General features: G+C 37.0%; 1 protein-coding gene across 1 annotated transcript in view; it reads left to right on the top strand.

The window, feature by feature from the left end:
- Nucleotides 1-19771, top strand: part of MACC1 (MET transcriptional regulator MACC1) — a 57116-nt gene extending 37345 nt beyond the window's left edge. The window contains exons 4-6 of the mRNA XM_080819019.1: nucleotides 285-2326; nucleotides 5996-6184; nucleotides 19285-19771. Coding sequence (XP_080675145.1) covers nucleotides 285-2326; nucleotides 5996-6184; nucleotides 19285-19497 — 2444 coding nt within the window. The 3' untranslated portion in view covers nucleotides 19498-19771. The remainder of the gene's footprint in view (nucleotides 1-284; nucleotides 2327-5995; nucleotides 6185-19284) is intronic.
- The last annotated feature ends 1631 nt before the right edge of the window (nucleotides 19772-21402 follow it).

The following is a 21402-nucleotide window of genomic DNA, read 5'->3' as shown; positions in this document are numbered from 1 at the left end:
CAAATGATTATTATCTAAATTTTTGAACATTTATTTGTAAATTACGGTGTCTTAAGAAAAAGTAACATTAAACATAGTCAAAATACACTGGCAGAACATTTTCTCTTTCCTCATAACATGAAAATTTGAGCAAATTTAACACTAATTTTGTAGGCGCTATTAGATTGGAGATCAAAAAGCAAAATGAAAAGTGTTGAATTTTTAAGCTATAATAATAATTAGTTGGTTGTATCTCAGGATGCCACCTCACTTTTGTTTTGCTTTGTTTTTGTCTAAATAACAAGAATCTACAGACCCAGGATTTCTTCTCAATTGGTCGGATCCTTTCACATGTCAGGGCAATAAGGCTTCCAAGGTTACAAATCCATTCTGGAATGAACTGTCTGCTTCTAACCCATTTTTGGATGACATAGCTCAGCTAAGAAATAACCGGAAGAGAGAGAATATTTCCATCTTGAAGGAAGATCCTTTTCTTTTTTTTAGAGAAATAGAAACTGGAAATTCTTTTGATTCCTCTGGTGATGAACTAGATGTACATCAGTTACTCAGGCAGTCTTCCTCACGGACATCTGCAAGATCTAAAAGTGTTTCAGAACTTTTGGACATTTTAGATGACACAGCATCTGCCCATCAGAACATACATAACTCTGGCCAGATACTAGAACAAGACTTAGAATGGCTTCAGAATGATAGAGAGGCTTATAAAATGGCTTGGTTAAGTCAACGCCAGCTGGCCCGTTCCTGCCTGGATTTGAATATAATTAATCAGAGTCCGGGATGGGCCCAAACACAAGTAGCAGAGACGGTGATAGTTTGCAAATTAAGCCACCAAGGAGGATCAGTACAATTACCTGAATCAGGTATCACTGTTCATGTGCCCCAAGGCCATGTAGCTATGGGAGAATTCCAAGAGGTGTCTCTAAGGGCATTTCTCGAACCTCCACAAATGCTTAACCATGATCTTTCATGCACTGTAAGCCCACTGTTGGAAATCACGTTAGGCAACCTAAACACAATGGAAGCCGTTTTGCTGGAGATGAAAATAGGGGCTGAAGTGAGAAAGGATCCTTTCAGCCAAGTCATGACAGAAATGGTGTGTTTACACAGCCCTGGTAAAGAAGGCCCTTTCAAAGTGTTAAACAACTGCTATATTTATAAAGACATCATCCAAGTCAAGCTAATAGACTTGAGCCAGGTGATGTACCTTGTGGTTGTTGCACAAATTAAAGCTATTCAGTCACCAGCTGCCACCATTTGGGATTGTATCCACAAAACCACCTCCATTGGAATTTATGGGCCCAGATATATTCATCCCAGTTTCACTGTTATTTTCACAGTTTGTGGACATTGTTACATGCCAGGAAAGCTTACAATCTCTGACATTAAGAAGGGTGGAAAAAACACATCTCCAGTTGTGTTTCAGCTCTGGGGGAAGCATTCGTTCTTACTTGACAAGCCACAAGATTTAAATATTTCTGTTTTTTCATGTGATCCTGATTTTGAAGTAAAGGCAGAAAGAGAAAGGAAGGAAATTAAACAAAAGCAGTTGCTAGCAGGCGAAGTAGTTCATCAGCAGCTTTTATTTTCCTTAGCTGACTCCAGAGAAATGCACATATTTGTTTTCTGTGTTCAGGTGGAGCCTCCCAATGGTAGAGCAGTTACACAGTTCTTTGTCACTACACCTGATCCAGCACCCAACCTTAAAAGGCTCTCAAATCAGTTAGGCAATTTGCAGGAAGAGAAGAAAATCAAGTCTGCTCCATTACTGCCAGCAGTGTGTGTGAAATACCCCACATTTCAAGACAAAAAAATGAACTTTACCAACTATGGGATAACTGTGAAGACAGTGCTAAGACAAAAAAAGATTGACTACTTACTTGAGTATTTCAAAGGGGACACGGTAGCTCTTATTGGAGAGGGTAAGGTAAAAGCCATTGGGCAGTCCAAAGTGAAAGAATGGTACGTGGGAGTCCTGAGAGGTAAGGTTGGACTTGTACATTGCAAAAATGTTAAGGTGATTGAAAAAGAACAAGTAATATCTATGTCCAATAATGTCTTCACAACCAGAAATCTTCTTGAACAAATTACCATACCTTTTAAAAATCTGACTTACATCTACTCAGTTGTATTGACTTCGGTGTCAGAAAAAGTTTATGATTGGAAAGTTTTAGCCGATGTCTTGGGTTACTCACATCTGGCACTAGAAGACTTCGACCAAACACAAGCTGACAAAGAATCAGAAAAAGTTTCCTATATTGTAAAGAAGTTAAAGGAAGATTGCCATGCAGATAAAAATACCAGGAAGTTTCTTTATGAACTTATTGTGGTGAGTATTGCTTGTTCACAGTAATTTGTTTACTGTAGAGAATTTTATTAACTTGGGAATATTTATAGAAACATATGAGAGAAGTTAAAAAATTCACAGCAGTTTCAAATAAACTAAAGTTACTTTATAGCAAATGTAGATATTTTCTTACAAGATTATATAATTGATTTCTTAGTTTTAAAATTCAAGTGTGATTTTTCCCAGAAATTAGGCTACCGAGGATCATCTTTCAAAGGAAGATTAAAGTTCTGTTTGTGCTAGAATAGAGCAGTTAAGAGATCTCTTCTCCTCCTCTCTCAAGTAGTTGAATAGCTCTTAAAATATCAGAGCAGCTCCAATAACATGAAAATAAATAAAGGCAAATAGTCGGGGCCCCTGGGTGACTCACCTCAGTTAAGCATCAGACTCTTGGTTTTGGCTCAGGTCATGATCTTGGGGTTTTGAGATTGAGCCGCTTTGAGATTGATCCCAGAGTCTGCTTGTCTCTCTCCCTCTGCTCGTGGCCCCTGCTCATACTTTTCTAGGGTGCCTAAGTGGCTCAGTTGGTTAAGTTTCTGACTCTTGATTTCAGATCAGGTCATGATCTTAGGGTCCTAGGATTGAGCCCCCTGTTGGGTTCTGTGCTTTGTGTGGAATCTGCTTGAGAGTCTCTCTTTCCCTCTCATTCTGCTCCTCCCCCCTGCTCTCTAGATCTCTCCCTAAAAATAAATAAATAAATATTTAAAAAAAAAAAAGCCAACTGAAACAAGATTAATTAACTTGTCCATTCTTATAGGTCCACTATTTAGTGTTTTTTTAAAAATTTGCAGTGTTTTGTTTTTAAAACATATTGTCAAAATTTAAAAACCCATATTATCAATGTCTTCACTTTATCAGTTTAATATTCTTCTCATTTGTGTGATGCAGCACAATCCAAAAAGTGGTATTGCTAACTTTCTTCTTAATCTTCATGTTTTAATAGAACTTTCAGGATTTTTTTTTTCCCCACCATAGCATTTACTTCAGTGTAAGGCTCAGTGGAGAGTTATAAAGAGTTAAAGAACTGGTTTGCCTTTAAAGTGGAAATACAGTATTTTATAAAAGTAAAGAGAAAAACCAGAAGTATATTCCTAAAAGTGGTTATAATATGAATGTATAAATAATAATAATGATAGCTAGCAATGCTGTAGGGTTCTGTATGTGTTTGGCCCTGTGTTGAACTCTTCATACACATCTCTCACTTAGCCAACAACTCTTTGGAGTAAGTGTAGGAGCTTCATCTTACCAACAGGGTCTTGGAAGGCTGGGAAACTTGCCCAAGATCCCACAGTTGGTTTGTATCAGAGACAAGGTTTGAGACCTTTTTGGCTCCAAAGCCACCCTTAAAACTACTCTACTTTCCTAAAACAGTTATGAATGCGTGTGTGTGTGGTGTGGTGTAGAAGCTTGTGTGACTTACGTGTATTGGTGTGTAGTTAATGCCGTTGTAACTGTGCAAGGCCAGTGCCCTGTGAGAGATGGGTGGGAGTACCCAGGCGGGTTCACAGAGAGGAGGACAGCTCTCATCCAGGTGCATGTGGAGGATAGAGATTTCTGGAGAAGAATTTACTTTGAGACACTAACAATAATTTAACAAGAAATTATATATATATATATATATATATATATATATATATATATATAACACTTTCTTTCCTTTATTATTTGTATGATTCTACAGTGATACTGATGGGGTTAAATTTTCCAAGCCCCAGTATCTGGTGTTTTATGACAGTGTGCTGGGTTCTCCACCGAGGGCATTCAGAGTCATTGGCTGATCTACCTGCTTGAAGCTGCATGTGCCTTTTACAGCAGCTCATTACCTCTCATTATCTCTGCATTAGCTCATGTTCAGCATGGACTCATGAAGGCTTGATTTGAAACTTGCTTTCTTTGTTCTCCTAGTGACCAAAAAAAAGGTTATTTTGGTCAAATGGCCTGGAAATTTTAGCCTAATCATATCTGCTCTATATTGGTGTATACTAATTAAGTGAGTGGCTTTGGTAACTAGCTGAACAGTGCTGATGGAGAACTCACTCAAGGGAGTAGTTCATACCACACCTCAGTGAAGGCTTCAGGATTTCTGTGGAGGGAGCTCGGACCTGGTTATCTAACCAAAAGATGATGGAGCATGGGGTATAGAAGCCATCTCTTGAAACTTTATCTGCATAATAAATATGTGTTTTTCTTGAGTTATGTATTAATTTGGAGAGCTGGAAGGGAACTAATAAAGACTGTGGGTTCAAAAAACCCTCAGACATATCTAGACATTGAGACTGGTTGTCCTCCTATACTTGACACTTGACATATCCTAAAAGCACTTGGATATCTGATTCAATTTTCCCAAAGATTATAGGCATCTAGAAAAGGTGGTATTACCACTGTATCCATTTTAAAGATCATTAAACAGTGATATTTTGTGATTTATCTAAAGCCCTATATTTTGTGGTACTGGATTTTAAATTCAGATTGTGTAAGTCCAAGTGCAGATTTCTTTTCCTTAAAACAAGAAACTAGAATAAGCATTGCTAAAACCATTCCACAATTTACTTAAAGCACTTTCCAGGGCCTCCTGGCTCAGTGCTGCTTTTTTCCTGAGATCATAACTCCTCACCGTAAATTTATGGACCAATACAGTCAATGTATAAAAACCATGGTGGTCTTTCTAATGCTTCCATAGCCATGAATATTCTATGGACTTTATTAGTTGCCTTACTTGGTCACTCATTTTTACTTGTTGTTTCATAGTGATGGATAAAGCTTTTTAGTGCTGTTAAATGACAAGGTGCTACCACACATGTTTCTTTGCTTGTTTGAACAGGAAAGAGACATAGATAGGTTTAATTCCATGTTTTAAAAATATATTCATGGCAAAGGGAAATTCACAGATTTGTTTGAAATATGCATGGTGATTGACAAAGCTCAGATGCCTTACTAAGGAGGGAAGGGGCGGGAAGGGAAGGGAAGATTCTCTGGTGGGTTTCCATTTTGCATAGTTGAGGACTAAGTGTTTTATCTTTAATATGTTGTGGTTCTATTTAACACAGTTAAACTGGTGTTGAAGGGAGATAGTTAATTTTCTGAAGTCATAAATATCTATAGCTTTGTTCAAAGTTGTAGGAGTATCTCATTTTTGTGCAAGAGGCATTATTCTGGGGAGTTTTAATCACATTTTAGTGAAAAGTAGAGTAATATTTACCAGCACCAGTGTGCTTATTCTTTAGAGAAATCCTGTAGCCAATTCTCTGGTAAGGAAAGGAATTATTTTTTTGCAGAGTGAATAACCATCCCTGGGTTGATAAATTACAGACTGCTAGAACCTCAGGGTATCTTTGTAAGTGTCTAGTTCAACTTCTTCCTTTTCCAATTAGGATATTAAGAAACATATTAGTTGAGTGGTTTACCCAAGGCCCTATAATTAGTCACTGAGTTGGGCTTAAATCTCCCCTAATTTTGGTCTAGTCATATCCTCTGTACTTTGCTGATTGGATTTTCTTAAAAGTAAATCAGCTTTTTGAATTTTAGAAACCTCAAATATACATGTGGTGAGAAAGATGATGCCAGTTTCTAGAAAATATAATGAAAAATTTTACTTATAGGAGAAAGCCCAAATTAGTTGATTTTAACTATGATATGTAATTGTTGCTGCAGGCTCTGCTGAAGATGGATTGCCAAGGATTAGTAGCACATCTCATCCAAGAGGCTGCTATTCTGACTTCAGCTGTCAAGCTTGGAAAAGGCTGGAGGGAACTGGCTGAAAAGTTAGTACAACTCACAAAGCAACAGATGGAAGCATATGAAATTCCTCACCGAGGAAAAGCTGGAGATGTTGCTGCTGAGGTAAGATTTCTCTTCATCTAATCAAATAGTGAAAATTACAGATCAAGTAAATCGAATGTAATCAAGTCTACACCACATACATAGATTAAATGAGGGAGTGTCTAGAGGATCCACTAACTGAAGTCACTGCCCCCATAACCATCAACATTATCTGAAATATACACACATCACTCTTCAAAGGCATCAAGAACCTTTAAAATACATTGCTGTTTCTTCTATTGGATTGCATTTTAACACGGTCTTTGCTCAAATAATTGGACCAAATTGGATAGCTAGTCAGTCAGTAAGCAGGGCTATAAGAACTCGGGGCAGGAACAGATAAACTTTGAAGGGAGGAAATGGGGCCAAATCAGAACAAAGGAAGAGGATAGAACAATAAGCATTTATCAGCCTTAGTCACAGAATTAGTCATTTGTAATAAATAATGTTTAGTGACAAGCATTAAGGAAGTGGATGGTGTGGGGTTACTGGTAATGAGAGCTAGGAACATCTAAGAGCTTCCTTGCCTCTTTCACAATTTTGTATACAGCAAGAGCTATAGACATCAAATACAGAAGAACAACACTTCCTGCAAAGTAAATATTCACCTTGCAACTATTTTTATTAATACTAAAACAAATGTATATTGGTGGGCCTAACTAGGTTAATATTTTCTCTATTTATGATAAAGAAAGTGAGTCCATTTTTATTGACTTAAATGGAAGTATTCCAGTGATGATCACATATAAAATGTTCTTTATCTTTCTCACATGAGTGAAAGCATTTCCAGGATATTTCAGTTAAGGAAAGGTGATCTTGGATTAGATGATGACTTGGTAGGAGGCAGAAGCCATGTTCCCCATTTCCTGTTTGGGCATAGAGCTGGGTTTTAATTTCTTGAGAAATTTTCTTATTTTGAAACAAAACAACTATGCCAGCTGCATAAGCAGAACGAGACAACCTTTCCATGAAGCTTGAAGAGTCAAATCAAGTCAGTTGAATCCCAGCAGCTGCAGTAGAAGCTTCAGGGTTCCTGGAGCCTGGCTCTCCAGCAAGGACTCCCATAAACAGACTCTTTAGCCAAGAGCATCCAAGACCTATTTCCCCCTTATAGATTACATCCCCTTTACAAACTACATTTATCTTTGTACCCTGAAAAGGACATTACAACCTCCAAATGAGTTTTTGGTGTATGAGCTAAAAGACAACAAACCTTTAAGAAGGAAGAAAAAAAAAAAGACAACATTATGAGGGATATACTATTCTGATATTTAAGTGAAATTGATTAAAAAGCTGTCTAATTGAGATACCACTACCTAACAGAATGGCCAAAATCCAGAACACTGATGACCCTGAATGCTGTCAAGAATGTGGAACAATAGGAACCCTCATTCATTGCAGGTGAAATGCAAAATGGTAATGGCCACTTTGGAAGACCTTTGGCTGTTTCTTACAAACAAAACATACCCCCTTACCATATGATCACTCAGTCACAGCCCTTGGTAGTTATCCAAAAGAGTTGAAAACTTTTGTCCACACAAGTCTGTAGGTATTTGGGTAAATAGACTGGCGCATCTATTGCTTCTCGGCCTTTTGGCTAAGATCAATATACTGGTGCATCTAAACAATGGAATGTTATTCAGTACTAAAAAGAAATGAACTACCAAACCGTGAAAAGACATGGAAGAACTTTAAATGCATATTACTAAGTGAAAGAAGCCAATCTGAAAAAAAAAAAACCTTTACACTGTATGATACCAAATATATGACATTCTGGAAAAGACAAAACTATGGAGTTAGCAAAGAGATCAGTGGTTGCCAGGTGTCAGGAGGGAGAAATGAATAGGCAGAGCACAAAAGTTATACTAAGTGAAAATACTCAATATAATATCATAGTGATGGATTTATGTCATTATGTATTTGTCTAAACCCACAGCATATATACCACCACAAGTGAACCCAGGGTGAACTGTGGACTTTAGGCAATTATAATGTATCACTGTAGATTCATCAACTGTAACAAATTTACCCCTCAGGTGGAGGCTGCTGATAATGGGGTAGGCTATGCATGTGTATGAGTGGGATATACATAGAAAATCTCTATACTTTCCTCTCAATTTTGCTGTGAACCTAAAACTACTTTAAAAATGATTCAATTTTTAAAAAGTTGCTAGTTGAAAGGCAGACATTTTTTTCTTAGTAAGGCTTTGTTTTAAAAAAAGGTTTTCTTGAGAATTATTTACCAGAGAGTTACTTACTCTCTCAGGTTTCTTAAACATCTAACTTCTCTCTAACTGTGATTGTTTATATTTTGTCTTCCCTCAAATCTTGACGAAAGCCAACAAACAGCCTACTTTTCCATTATTCACTTTTGCACAGTCCAAATCACAAATGACTAAGTCTATGTCTGAGTTTGATAAAATACTCAGAAGCAGGAAGGGAAGTTCCTAGATGTCTGTCTAGAGGTTATCATTCAACTAACTGTGGCAAGGTTAACAATCATCACTCTGATCTGTAGTATTAAATGCTTAGAAAATTATGCATAGTATATCCCAACTTATGGGAGTCTTTACCTGTTAGGCCACTTAAACCGAAGGGTAAATGTATGCTAATTTTTAACAGCTATACAATTATTTTTCTCTCAGGAAGGAGCTTATTTTTAAATATGATCAATTTACAAGTCAAGAAATGATTTCAAAACACGCTGGTATTAGTTCTGGGTAGAGTGTGCAGAGGGAGGGAACCAGTATCAGGGCAGGGAGATAATGAGGCCTGGTGGTTCCCATGCGGCTTCCGTTTCCTTTATCTCACTTCCTCAGAGGGCACACTTCCCAGCAATTCCTCTCTATGTGTGCCAGTGTCTACAATCGGGCTCTTTCACTCACTTTACTTCTTCTTCAATTTCTCCTTTTCCTTTTGTTCTATTTTTATTCTATCTCAAAGACAGTTATCTGGCACTTACTGTGGGCCAGACCCTGCTCCAAGAGCATCACAAAAATTAATCTTTATTTAATCCTTTCAACACAAAGTTCTGGGGCAGATACTAATACTATCTAAGATGCAGAGAGGCTAAGTAACTTGTTTAAACATATATAGCTAGGAACTCATAGAACCAAGTTTGGAGCATAGACTTTGGCTTTGGGGCCTTTGTACTTTAACTATTATACTCTGCCCACCCACGCCAAATCCACCATGGTGACTGAGTGGCAGGGCCAGATGTAGTCAGGACTGGGGGGGTTAAAGCACACATTTCACTTTTTCTTTTTCTTTTTTCAAGCCGTCATATGATACTACCAAAATTTGCCTTTACATTTTCTTTAAACTTCAATCCAATTAAAGAATAGAGATTATTCGTAGTATGTCAGATTTTCCTTGAGTACTTTTGCCCATTTCTCATTCTTTTATGAGGTGAAAAAGAAAAGCTTCTCTCTGGGGGCACCTGGGTGGTTTAGTTGCTTGGGTGTCTGCCTTCAGCTCAGGTCATGATCCCAGGGACTTAGGATTGAGTCCCACCTAGGCTCTGTGCTCAGCAGGGGGCCTGCTTCTCCCTCTCCCGGTCTGCTACCCTGCCTGTTTCTGCTTTCTCTCTCTCTCTCCCTGTCAAATAAATAAAATATTTTTTTTTTTTTAACTTTTGCTTTTTTTTTTTTTTTTTTTAAGGATTTTATTTATTTGGCAGAGAGAGGTCACAAGTAGGCAGAGAGGCAGGCAGAGAGAGAGGGGGAAGCAGGCTCCCTGCCAAGCAGAGAGCCCGATGCGGGGCTCGATCCCAGGACCCTGAGATCATGACCTGAGCCGAAGGCAGAGGCCTAACCCACTGAGCCACCCAGGCACCCCTAAAATATTTTTTAAAAATAGTGAAAAAAGAGAACCTTCTCTCTGGAGACTTCTGAGAATGTCACTTTTAAACTAACTATCTCCCTTAGTTATAAGAAATGTTACTCAACTTTACTAATGAAATTTCATTTCCTACATAAAAGCAAAGCAACAAAACTTGGAATCTGATTCTGAGGGAAATATGTTTGTCAGAGTATTTCTTTGGAAAGAAAATACATTTATGCTATACAGAGGTGTTTAATCATTGCCAAGGTTCTCCTGTGAAAGTTAATGAAAATTCCTTGGAGTTTTTCTGAAGATATTTAGAGCTTTAATTCAAAAAACAAAATCAACAAAATACTAGAAAAATAGCCTATTTAAAGAAAATTGGATTTTACAAGAGGAAATGCTGGGGATGTCAGAGCTAAGATACTCTCAGGCCTAAATTGCATACTCTTTACCTATCCTTCTGGGGATTAATAGTATATATGACACATTTCCTAGCGACTGTCTTCCATTGGCCCCTGCCTAACAATAAAGGATATGCTCTTTCCATCTCATTCGATAAGAGCAGTTATTTACCAAAGACACTAAAACATCACTTCTTCTTATCAAATTACCTTCTACCCCACTGGGCTCCACCTCAGCCACTGACACAAATAGGCCTGTCAAGGCTGATTTCTTATCTGACCTGCCAGAATGGGCCACCGTAACTATGGAAGCCTGAGGAAGTCAGCATTGCTAATTGTAATTTATTCTCATACCAGAAACTACTCACCTATAGAGTTATGACTGGCACTGTGTATTTATAAGTCTTTTTGTAGTCAACACTCAATCAGTGAGGATCTGATTTTCTGTTTTATCTTCTAGCTGTAAATTTGTCCCTCCTCATTTTTGACTGGCAGCTACAGTGCTCCGAGTACTTTATTGTAGGTCTAGATTTAAAATGACAGAGTAGTTATTCCTCAAACAGCTAATTTTATTTATTTTTATAGATGAATAAAAATTCTATATGGAATTCTTCCTATTTATTTAGTATATTTCCTCTGAATCCTTACTCTCAGTATTTAATTCATCTGTACACTTAACACATTTACTAGGACTATCCGTTCTTAACATTGGAGCATTACAAGCTACAAAAATCACAAACAGAATGAAATATGTGACTTCTTTTCTCTCTAAGCCAAATTTTATTTGGCCTGGGAATTGAAATAAATTGTTATTTATTTATTTATTTATTTATTTATTTATTTATTTAAGATGGGGAGAGAGGGAGCAAGGGGCAGAGGAAGAGGGAGAGAGAATCTTAAGCAGGTTCCATGCCCAGCACAGAGCCAGATGTGGGGCTCAATCCTACGATGCTGAGAGCATGACCTTAGCCAAAATCAAGGGTCAGTTGCTTAAATGACTGAGTCACCCAGGCACCTCAATATTTTAGGTATTTTATTTTAAAGAGGCATATGATTTGATGCTGAAATAAATGAAAATGAAAATAGTAATGGTTGTTGCAATTTATTGCATGTTTACTGTGTGTCAACTAATCATTATGAGCATTTTTTTACCATATCCCATTAATTTTAACAGACTTTGTGAAGAAGCCATTCTAACTATTGACTTGTCACAATATGCTGAGAGTGAATGCATTTATGTAGATTATCTAGAATTACATGATTATTAAGTATAGAACTGGGATCCAGACCCAGATATGTTTTACACATAGTCCTATCCACTCTGCACAATAGATGATAACTCCTTTCAGAATTAACTAAATACAAGATCAAAGTGGGAAGAAGCTGTCAGCAGGCACATCTTAGTCCCGAAGCTTGGGTAGCTTTTGAATAATGGGAAAGGATTGAAAGGGGATTTCAGTGCTTCTGGATATCAACGACTTCAAGAGACCACTGAGGAGGATATGCAGACTGGAGGGAGGTACATTTTAATAATTATTGGAAGAGATGGGTGGAAATATTGTTCAGAGAGGCATATATTTGAAGTCGATAGAGTCTTTAATGACTCCCAGAGCAAGTGGTTAAGATTCCTGGTCTGGATTCCTTTTCCAACTCTATCATCTATTAGCCCTAAGAATTTCAGCAAGTTACTGGACTCTTCTAGAAGTATTTTTTTTTTATTGTAAAATGAGGTAAAAAATACTATCTTGCTCATCAGATATTTGGAGGAGTAAATGAAACAATGTATATGAAATATTTGGAACAGTGATTTGCCTTTGCTGTAACTAAATATATATTATCTATTATTTTGACTAAGAGGTGAATTTGACAACTGTGTGATGCTGAGTGATTTTAGAAAAGGAAATAAAGTATAGTAAGTTTTTAGTAATATGGCTGAGAGTAACTGTAGAAAGAATATAGGTAAGGGAAGGGTGCCTGGGTGGCTCAGTGGGTTAAGCCTCTGCCTTCACCTTAGGTCATGATCTCAGGGTCCTGGGATCGAGTCCTGCATTGGGCTCTCTGCTTGGCAGGGAGCCTGCTTCCTCCTCTCTCTCTCTGCCTGCCTCTCGCCTACTTGTGATCCCTCTCTGTCAAATAAATAAATAAAATCTTAAAAAAAAAAAAAAGAATATAGGTAGGGGAAAAGTCAGCAATGATTTCAAGGTTTCTCTTCTGAGAAACTGGCAGAATGGTAATGCATGGGAACAAATGACAAAAAAAAAAAATCTTGGCTGGTCAGCTTTTTTTTTTTTTTTTTTTAAACCAGTTTAACAACATTTAATTTTCCTTGGAAAATATCTCTTGCAAAAGATGAAAGGCATGTCCTGGAACTCTTATGATTTTCTGGCTCACACAGCAAGTCCTGGATTCTGCTTACAGGGATGTGGCATTGTCCCCTTCTAGCCTTGATACCTAAATATGTGGTTTGATGGGTTTTTACAGAAAGAGATACATTTATAATTTCTTTAAAAATGGGAAAGTGTTATGTGGAAATTCATTTACCAGTGGTAAAATGTGTAGAATAATTGCTTAATTCTGCATTGTTTGTGCTAGGTATTTGGCACGGTGACATAATATTTTGATTGTCATAGTCTATTTTGTACAATACTATACTGCTTGTTGCTGCCATCTTTAATTTCAAAAAATACTCCATTTTTTGAAAATGAAATAAAGAAAAAAACCACATCATAGTGGAATTTATTACCATATTTGTATCATCTTTGGTTTAATTCTACCTTATATATCTTATTACACACTGAAAATCAAGTAGAAATAATAATCATATTAATAAATATTAGTTAAATATTATAAAGATATCTTAAAATGAACTTAGAGACATCAATATTTGTTTTAGATTTTAGATTTTTTTTTTAGATTTTTTTTTATTAAGGTTTATTTTGAAGGATCACAACCAACCAGGAATTTTGGATAACCAGAGTCCAGCTAACATGTAAATCAGCATTTAACATTGCATACATTAAGATGTAAATCTGCTTAACATTGAAATAAGCCCGTGGCTATACTTTCATGAAATGACCCTGGATTTATAGCTAGGTGACCTGACTTATATTCTTGGTTAGTGAGTTAGTGACATAGTGAGAATGGCTTGTCCAGTAGGTTCTCCTAAGATGTTAGACTGTTCTGAGTAGAAGCACTGGCAAGGAGTGTGTCCTCTGTCTTCCTGTGGCTTATGTTTAGTCCCTGATGATCCAGGTGGTTATTCCTAGACAAAACGGAGCTGGCTGTATGCAAAGAGACTTTTCTAAGAGAATCTTACATCAAGTTTTAACCAAGTACCATCTCCCTTCTGAAGAGATAGGGACCCCCCCCACTGTGATATGTTAGCCTCCTTTCTTTTCTGCAGATAATCGTAACCTCATCTTCAACAATATTTAGGTTGTTACCAATTATAGGTGGTAGAATGTCCACTTGAATATTATAGATGATGTACTGAATATAGAACACATGCAATAATCGTTAATAAGGCAAATTTGCCTTAATACTTCTTCAGCTAATTATACTTAAAATGAAACATTGCTCCTAGAGTTTTATGAGGAAAGTAGGTGGGTTATGAATCTTTTAATGTGGCAAAATGTAATTATCCAAATGTAGTTAACCAATTGCATTCTTTATGCTATTCATGTTTTACGAGCTAAAAAAAGACATAGAATGCTGTGCTCAGATCTGAATTGCTTTTATTCATGTTGCATTTCATTATCTAGAGCATTATCTAATGAGTCTTATTGGCTTCTGGGACCAAGCTCTCTAAAAATGAAAACTATTCTTTAAATCTCTATTCCTGTTTCATTTCTTTTAACATCTCACTACTTCTTTTATTGTTCTTTTACCCTTTTCTTTGTCCTTTAATACCTGGAAGATAAACCAAAGATATAATTCTTTTACACAAATGCCAGGACTTGGGAAACTACTAACCTTCACTAGGTTAAACGCTTACTGATGCTGCTGCTGCTTACAGAGGGAGATCAAAACACACCTCCGAGAAATTAACAGCTCCAAGCTTTTCTCAGCCTCGTGTTTCCTAGTCAAAGATGAACCCATAACATCAGGAAGTTAACCTTCAAAAAAATCTAAGAGTGAGGGAGTCAGAGTGAGGCCTGTGTGTCCAGTAACTGTAACAGTGATGAGAAAGCTGTGAGAATTTGTTTTGTGGTTAAGAAAAATTCGGCAAAAACAAACTCTCAGGAGCATGCTCACCTTTTGATTTGTCCAAGCATTAGTGCAGAGATTCAGCGTATCATCCCTTAAATCATAACACTGAACACAAACAGGAGAACTATTTCAGCAGAAGAGCTATTTCAAACAGCTGAAGAGATATAAGATAACATAAACCGGGAAGAGATCTAAGCAGTCCATAGTCACTTCCAGCTTTTGGAGGACTTAGGTCATCCTGGAAAGAAAATTGTTTATTCTACTTATTTTATTCATTCAGACATTTCCAGAAAAAAGTAACTTTATTTTCTCTTTAATGATTACAAAGCTGAGAATACTTTGTGGCTTTTAATGTGTATTTTTGGACACCGTTTCATGAAGTCTGTAGTTAAATTAATGTACGCAAGTTTTCCCTTTTGTCTTTGCCTTCGATAGCACATGTTCACTTGCTGAATAAGGAATGTAGAATGGCATAGAAAGAAGAGCTGAAGAAATAAAAGTGTAAATATTTAAGGACTTGAGTCAAATATCACATAGCTATGCCACAAAGGACAGCTTATTATTTATTGCATTGATGGAAGCTGGATTTTTGTCATGCTTTGTAAGACATGGTATAAAAACTCCTAACACTGATGATTGTAACCTCTCCATGTGGTGTCACTGAACTTGCAGGTGGGAGGTTATGTGAACAACAGGCTCTAAGAAGCTGCTGTGAGCTGAATGTCTTTTCTGGGATGCTATCAGTCCTTGATTTTTGCACCATAAAGTACCCTACCTCATTTTCTATTACTCTGACACCAGGTTCTCTCCATTTTTTCATTGCTTCTATTTCTTATTCGTGATCCCTAACTGTAGACTTAATTGAGGGTTAAATTTTCCATCGTTTCATTTTCTTCCCTGGCATTTTCCTCCATTCATGATTTCATCATCACTTTAACTCTTGGCTGCTCCCTGGAGGTCGTATCTCTATTCTTTTTTTTTTTTTTTAATTTTCTTTTAAGATTTTATTTATTTATTTGACAGACAGAGATCACAAGTAGGCAGAGAGGCAGGCAGAGAGAGAGGAAGGGAAGCAGGCTCCCCGCTGAGCAGAGAGCCCGATGTGGGGCTCAAACCCAGGACCCTGGGATCACGACCCGAGCCGAAGGCAGAGGCTCAACTCACTGAGCCACCCAGGTGCCCCCTCGTATCTCTATTCTAATGTCTTACTTAAGCTAGAGATACTCCCTCCTTCACCTCATATGCAGTAAGGCTAAAGCTAGATTTCTAATCTTTCTTTTATCCCCAAATTACCCATTCATATCCTATTAAAAAGTGTTAAATGCAAACTATATGCCAGATATTTCAGGCGGTGCTTTGGACATAAACCTGGAAATTATTATCTATATTTTATAGAGTGCAAAATACAAAGCTCAGATACTTGGATTAATTTACTCAAATTGACCTATCCAACAGGGAATGTAACTCAGAGGTCAACCCAGAACTCTGACACCAAAACCTGGCTTTCTTTCTATTATACCATAAAGCTTCTCAATCAATGGAACTATCATTTTTTATTACACTAAATGAAAATATGAAAGTAATTTTTTGAGTTTTTCTTAACTGTTGGTAGTGACCAAATCCAGTCTAATCATACATTGGGCCAGTGTTTGCACAAATCTCTCTCTCCCTTCTATGCTAAGAGCTTCTAAAATTCAGCCATGCCATACTCATCATTTTATTCCTTTCTGTAACAAAATTCTTTGTAGTGGTAGCTGCTCAAAATTTCTTGATTTAATAAGTGATATAATTAATTAATGAACAACAATGCATTTTGAATATATTCATTGTGTTTGTGCTACAATAGTCTTTCTCTATTATCTCTATTGAGGGCCATGAATGATGTTTTATGTAACAGATCAGATTTACACTAAAGGGATATTCAGGTTTAGTTTGGTGCAAAGAGAAACAAAAATGGAATGCAATATATACTCATTGTAGTATAAATCCTGAAATTTACCACTGCCCTAGTGTTTTCAGCCCAGAGCTGTTGTACCCATTTCTATGTAGCTTATGGATTAGACTCCAGAGACTCCCCAGTGAGTTAAAGCAATATGCCTCCTTGCTTTTCTGACTAATTCAGAGTAGTCCTGGGAAGTCCTTTTACACTTTCAGATGTCTTAATTAGGGTCCAGGCTCAGAAAGCACTCCAAATTTCTCTGAATTGAAAGAGCTGACTGAAATGTTCTATCGTTAAAATTGCCAAATGTGAGAACATTATATGGCTCTCTGCATAAGTGAGTAGATAACTGTATCATTGGACTTCTTCTGAATCTGTAGTTTCCAATTCCTGCATCACCTGGGTACTTTTCCTGCTTCAGACAACACCCAGGAACTGATGCATGATTGAATATGCCTCAGGGCTTTTCTATACATAGCAATCCACCCTGCTGCAGCAAGATATGTGATGCAGAGTTTGCAGAGCTTTTCTACCGGGAAAGGCAGTGCAGCCATTTTGGCTGCCTCTATGAAGTTACTCTGACTCTGCACACAGAAGGGTGCACAATGTGAAAGTTACCCACTGTGATTCTTTAAGAGACATCTGTTTTTTTGTGATATATACCATCATCTTGGTACCAAAATGTTCCCAGTTGCTATTTATCATAAAATATCTTCAAATGCATCTTTTTTTTTAATCATTCATTTACTAAAGGATTTAGCATAAAATCTTAGAAGACTTTGGCTATAAACCTCATTATTTTATTTTATTTTATTTTTTTAAGATTTTATTTATTTATTTGACAGACAGAGATCACAAGTAGGCAGAGAGGCAGGCAGAGAGAGAGAGGGAGGAAGCAGGCTCCCTGCTGAGCAGAGAGCCCGATGCGGGGCTCGATTCCAGGACCCTGAGATCATGACCTGAGGCGAAGGCAGAGGCTTTAACCCACTGAGCCACCCAGGTGCCCCAACATCATTATTTTAAACAACATCTGACAACTTGAAAAATAATGTGCCAACTAGTTGAGCATCAATGAATTTTAAATGAATGCAACATACAATACAGGTTTTAAAGCTTTTGCAGAGGGTTAGTATATATTGACTACAAATTAATCTGCTTGTTTAGTGCATCTTTGCCTCTGAGCAGTGACAGACAAGATTGAATCTGCCAAAAAAAAAAAAAAAAGGCTCTGTTATATGCCTCAACTCATTTTCCGTTGCTGAGCTATTAGTGGTAACCAGTAATTGGAAGGTTTGGTTTCAAAGTGAGTATTCAGAAAAATAGATGAAAGAACACCTCATTCACAGTCTATCAGTGATGGAAGATACAGTTCTTTATAAGCCTGGTTGGAGAGGGTAAATCTTACATAAAAAATCTGAGACCATTTGGAATGATGTTCTGTGACCACCTGGACATGGTATAACTTTGGTAATCATTTTCCATTTGGTACCTTGCAGAGTCAAGCTTCATTAAGAGAGGTGAAGCTATGACTATTTGTAGTTTCTCAGGAATGTCGATTTGGACAAATAACATCAAACTGTCTTTTGGGTTCAATGCCTAGCCTCTTATGTAGATTGAATTGAAATACAACAAAACTCCTTATTTAGGTCTTTCATTCTTTTAATTTCAATTGTAGAGTATATGAGGCTATCAAAGCAGCGTAAAAAATTATATCCCAAGCCCCTACTTCATGTGATATTACTGTTAATGGAGGCTCTATTTTAAGAGGGCAGCTCTGCGTAATATTGAGCTCATAGTCTGTGTTCCTGCATTTTGCAAGTGATAAAATCACAAATGAATGAGTTTAGTGAACCCAAATAAAGCTTATATTCCAAATATTCCAATTATAAGTGCATGGTTCATTTTTTCATTTTCTTAGAGAAAATTTATTTTAAGCTGGTTGTGTTTCTGTGTGTGTGTGTGTTCTACAATTTGTCTTGTTTGTTCAGCCTTTGTCTTTATTCTCCCTAAGCCTGGTTGCCTTGGTTACCATTACATACATGCTTGAACATGAAGTTCCTCTTTGACGTACATTTATTTCTATGGAAACAATGATGTCATTGGCATGGGTAGGTGCTCAGGGAAAGCATAAATAAGTATTCAATATTGATCTTTCTTTTGGTCGTAAAGTGATTCATTAAATTTTTTTTTTAATTAGAGAACTTTATTTTTGCTTTCCTTTTGACTTGATCATGAAGGTACATTTTTCCTTGTTTATAGACTTGCTCAAATAAAATGACTTACTTAAAGAATTAAATACACCGTATAGTTCCTTCTCTGGTATGTGGTGTCATAAAGCTCACCACAGATACTATTACAATAAAAGAGTCATTACTTTTACCTTAAAAGGCTCTCAGAGAGTGAGAAATTTATCTTGGTAACATCTCAATATTATCAAAAAATTGTGCAAGGAATTTTATATTCAGATCAAGGCAATATACAATGTTTAGATGATGGATCAAGAAAAAAGAAGGGGCCCTACTTATAGTCATTATTTTAAAAACCTCTTGGTTTAGAAACGCAGGGATATATGAGGGAAGTGTTACTAAAACATTTTTCATGACATTAAGTAAATCCACACATAATTGGTATTCCTTTTTTTTTTTTTATGTCTTAAGAGGCTTTTAAAACTTCTTTTTTAAAATGCATCTATCTTCTTCTCTGCTTTACTTTCACCCTACTCCAGTCTAATTTTTTTTTCTTTGTAGATGATGTGGAAACCTGCCTATGATTTTCTCTATACTTGGGGTGCTCACTATGGAAACAGCTACAGAGACGTGTTACAAGATCTTCAATCAGCTTTGGACAGAATGAAAAACCCTGTGACCAAACAGTGGCGAGACTTAACTGGAGCTTTAATACTAATACATTCCTTAGAGTTTTTGAGAGCAACTGCATTCTCAACTTATGACGAAGTATAAAAATGAAGGGTATGTTCTGCGGAGGAAGGGAGAATGGCAGGGGGAAAATGAGTGTGTGTGTGTGTGTGCACGCGTGTGTGTGAAAAGAATCTCAGAAAAGTATTACTTATTTTTTTCAAGCTTGAAAAAGTATGTTTTCCCTGGTAAAAGCACAGCCTAACACAAAATTCAAAGATAGGTTTTATAATCAAATGTGTATTTTTATATATGTTTCAAATGCAAACATTAAGCTGTTCTGTTGTTGCGAAGGAAAATAAAGCCCTCTATCACTTTCAAAGTTATTTTTAATTTATTTAAGTTAAAACAAATGACTGTTAGCATAATTACATCACACAGATACCCAGATAAACTAGAGGCTCCCAGGGTAAACACTGGAGTTTTACCAGTAGGCAGGTTGAGAGAGAGGAGAAGCAAACACATACTCTGTGGACAGGCACAGGGCTATAAGCTTTCTATATTTGATCTCTTTTATTTCTCAGTGGAGTGTGCTAACATTCTTCCCATTTTTTATCTGAAGAGACTAAGAACTAGAGAGGACACTCAGGGCTATTTGGCAATGTGAAGTAAGTTTTCTGTCTGCAAAACATGGTTCTATTTATCTTTTTTAAAAAACAGTACATAGCAAAATAGTAAAAATTTAAAGTGCATATTAAAACTTATAGGGACAGGGTAGCTACTTCATTTTAAAGGAAGCTTGCTGTATTTTTCCACTATCTTTTGAAAGACCGCCAGAGGGAAATATGATTTATCCTCAGAAATCTATTGTCTGTATCCACGGACTGTAGTTTTCACCATCTTCTTCCAGCATTTTGGGACAGAGCTAATCCTGCCTAACTTGGACTTTTTTCAGGATCATAGTGCAGAGTAGTTCTTCAAATCTCAGAGACTTTTATTAAGAAGAATTAGTTTTTAGGAACCTGATTTATAACTGTTGAGTGTAGCAGTCTTAACCACCCAAAACACTGATATCTCTGTGTGTGAATGTTCATGTAAACGTGTGTGTGTGTGTGTGTGTGTGTGTTTACCAGAGCATTTCATAAAGCTTTTGGAAAACAGAGACTACCCAGGAATTTAGGCCAGTACAAATGCTAACTGCTGGTAGAGTTCACAAAAAGATGTTTTGTGCTTACTCATATGTTAAATCCTTTGGCCATCTGCCAACGTTGATGTGTTTTGGACAGTCATTCATTTATTGTCACTTAATCAAGAGATGGAACGTGTGTACCTACTTTGTAGCAGGCACATAGATGCTTGGGGTTTACAATAGAAGAAACAACATGATCCCTGACTTCAGTTCTGCCAAGTGACAGAAAGAGACAAAAATTTAAAACATACGGTTTAATGTAAAATTGGATCTGTAATAAAAACTGCAAGGGACAGGCTAAGACGCCAAGGGATGGAGATATGGAGGGCCATCACAGGAATCCGAAGGATCAGGCATATTTGCCCTGGGAAAGAAATGATGAGCCCAAAGGAGGATCAGGCACTGCTTCTGGTCTGGGAGGGTAGAAGAGGTAGGTCCCGGGCAGAAGTTGGGGCTTAGGAGATGCAGGGAGCCAGTAGGACAGGCCTAAAAGGGAGGAAGAATGAAGGAAGGAAAGACACACCCTCAATGGTAATATGATAAGCTGAATAAGGATTTTGTTTGGGGATCCTGAATAAAACATGTCCATTTGGCTAAAAAGTAAAAGCAGAATCTTTTTAGAGCTTTTAATACACCTACCCTGGGCTATTTGTTATGCTGGCAAAGGTAATTTGAATTAGGTTTAAGAACAATCTTTAAGGTTTTCAATATTTATATTTGATAATAAGAGAACATAGCCTGCCCAGGGAGTTATGCACACATTCAAGGACAGAATTTATTTTAGTTGAAAATAAATGCAGAGAGAGGGGGGAAAAAAACAA

Source organism: Martes martes (assembly GCF_963455335.1).
Source record: "Martes martes genome assembly, chromosome: 11".
Classification (NCBI taxonomy): Eukaryota; Metazoa; Chordata; class Mammalia; order Carnivora; family Mustelidae; genus Martes; species Martes martes.
The sequence above is the reverse complement of the archived record's forward strand: the minus strand, read 5'-3'. Positions and strand labels throughout refer to the sequence as shown.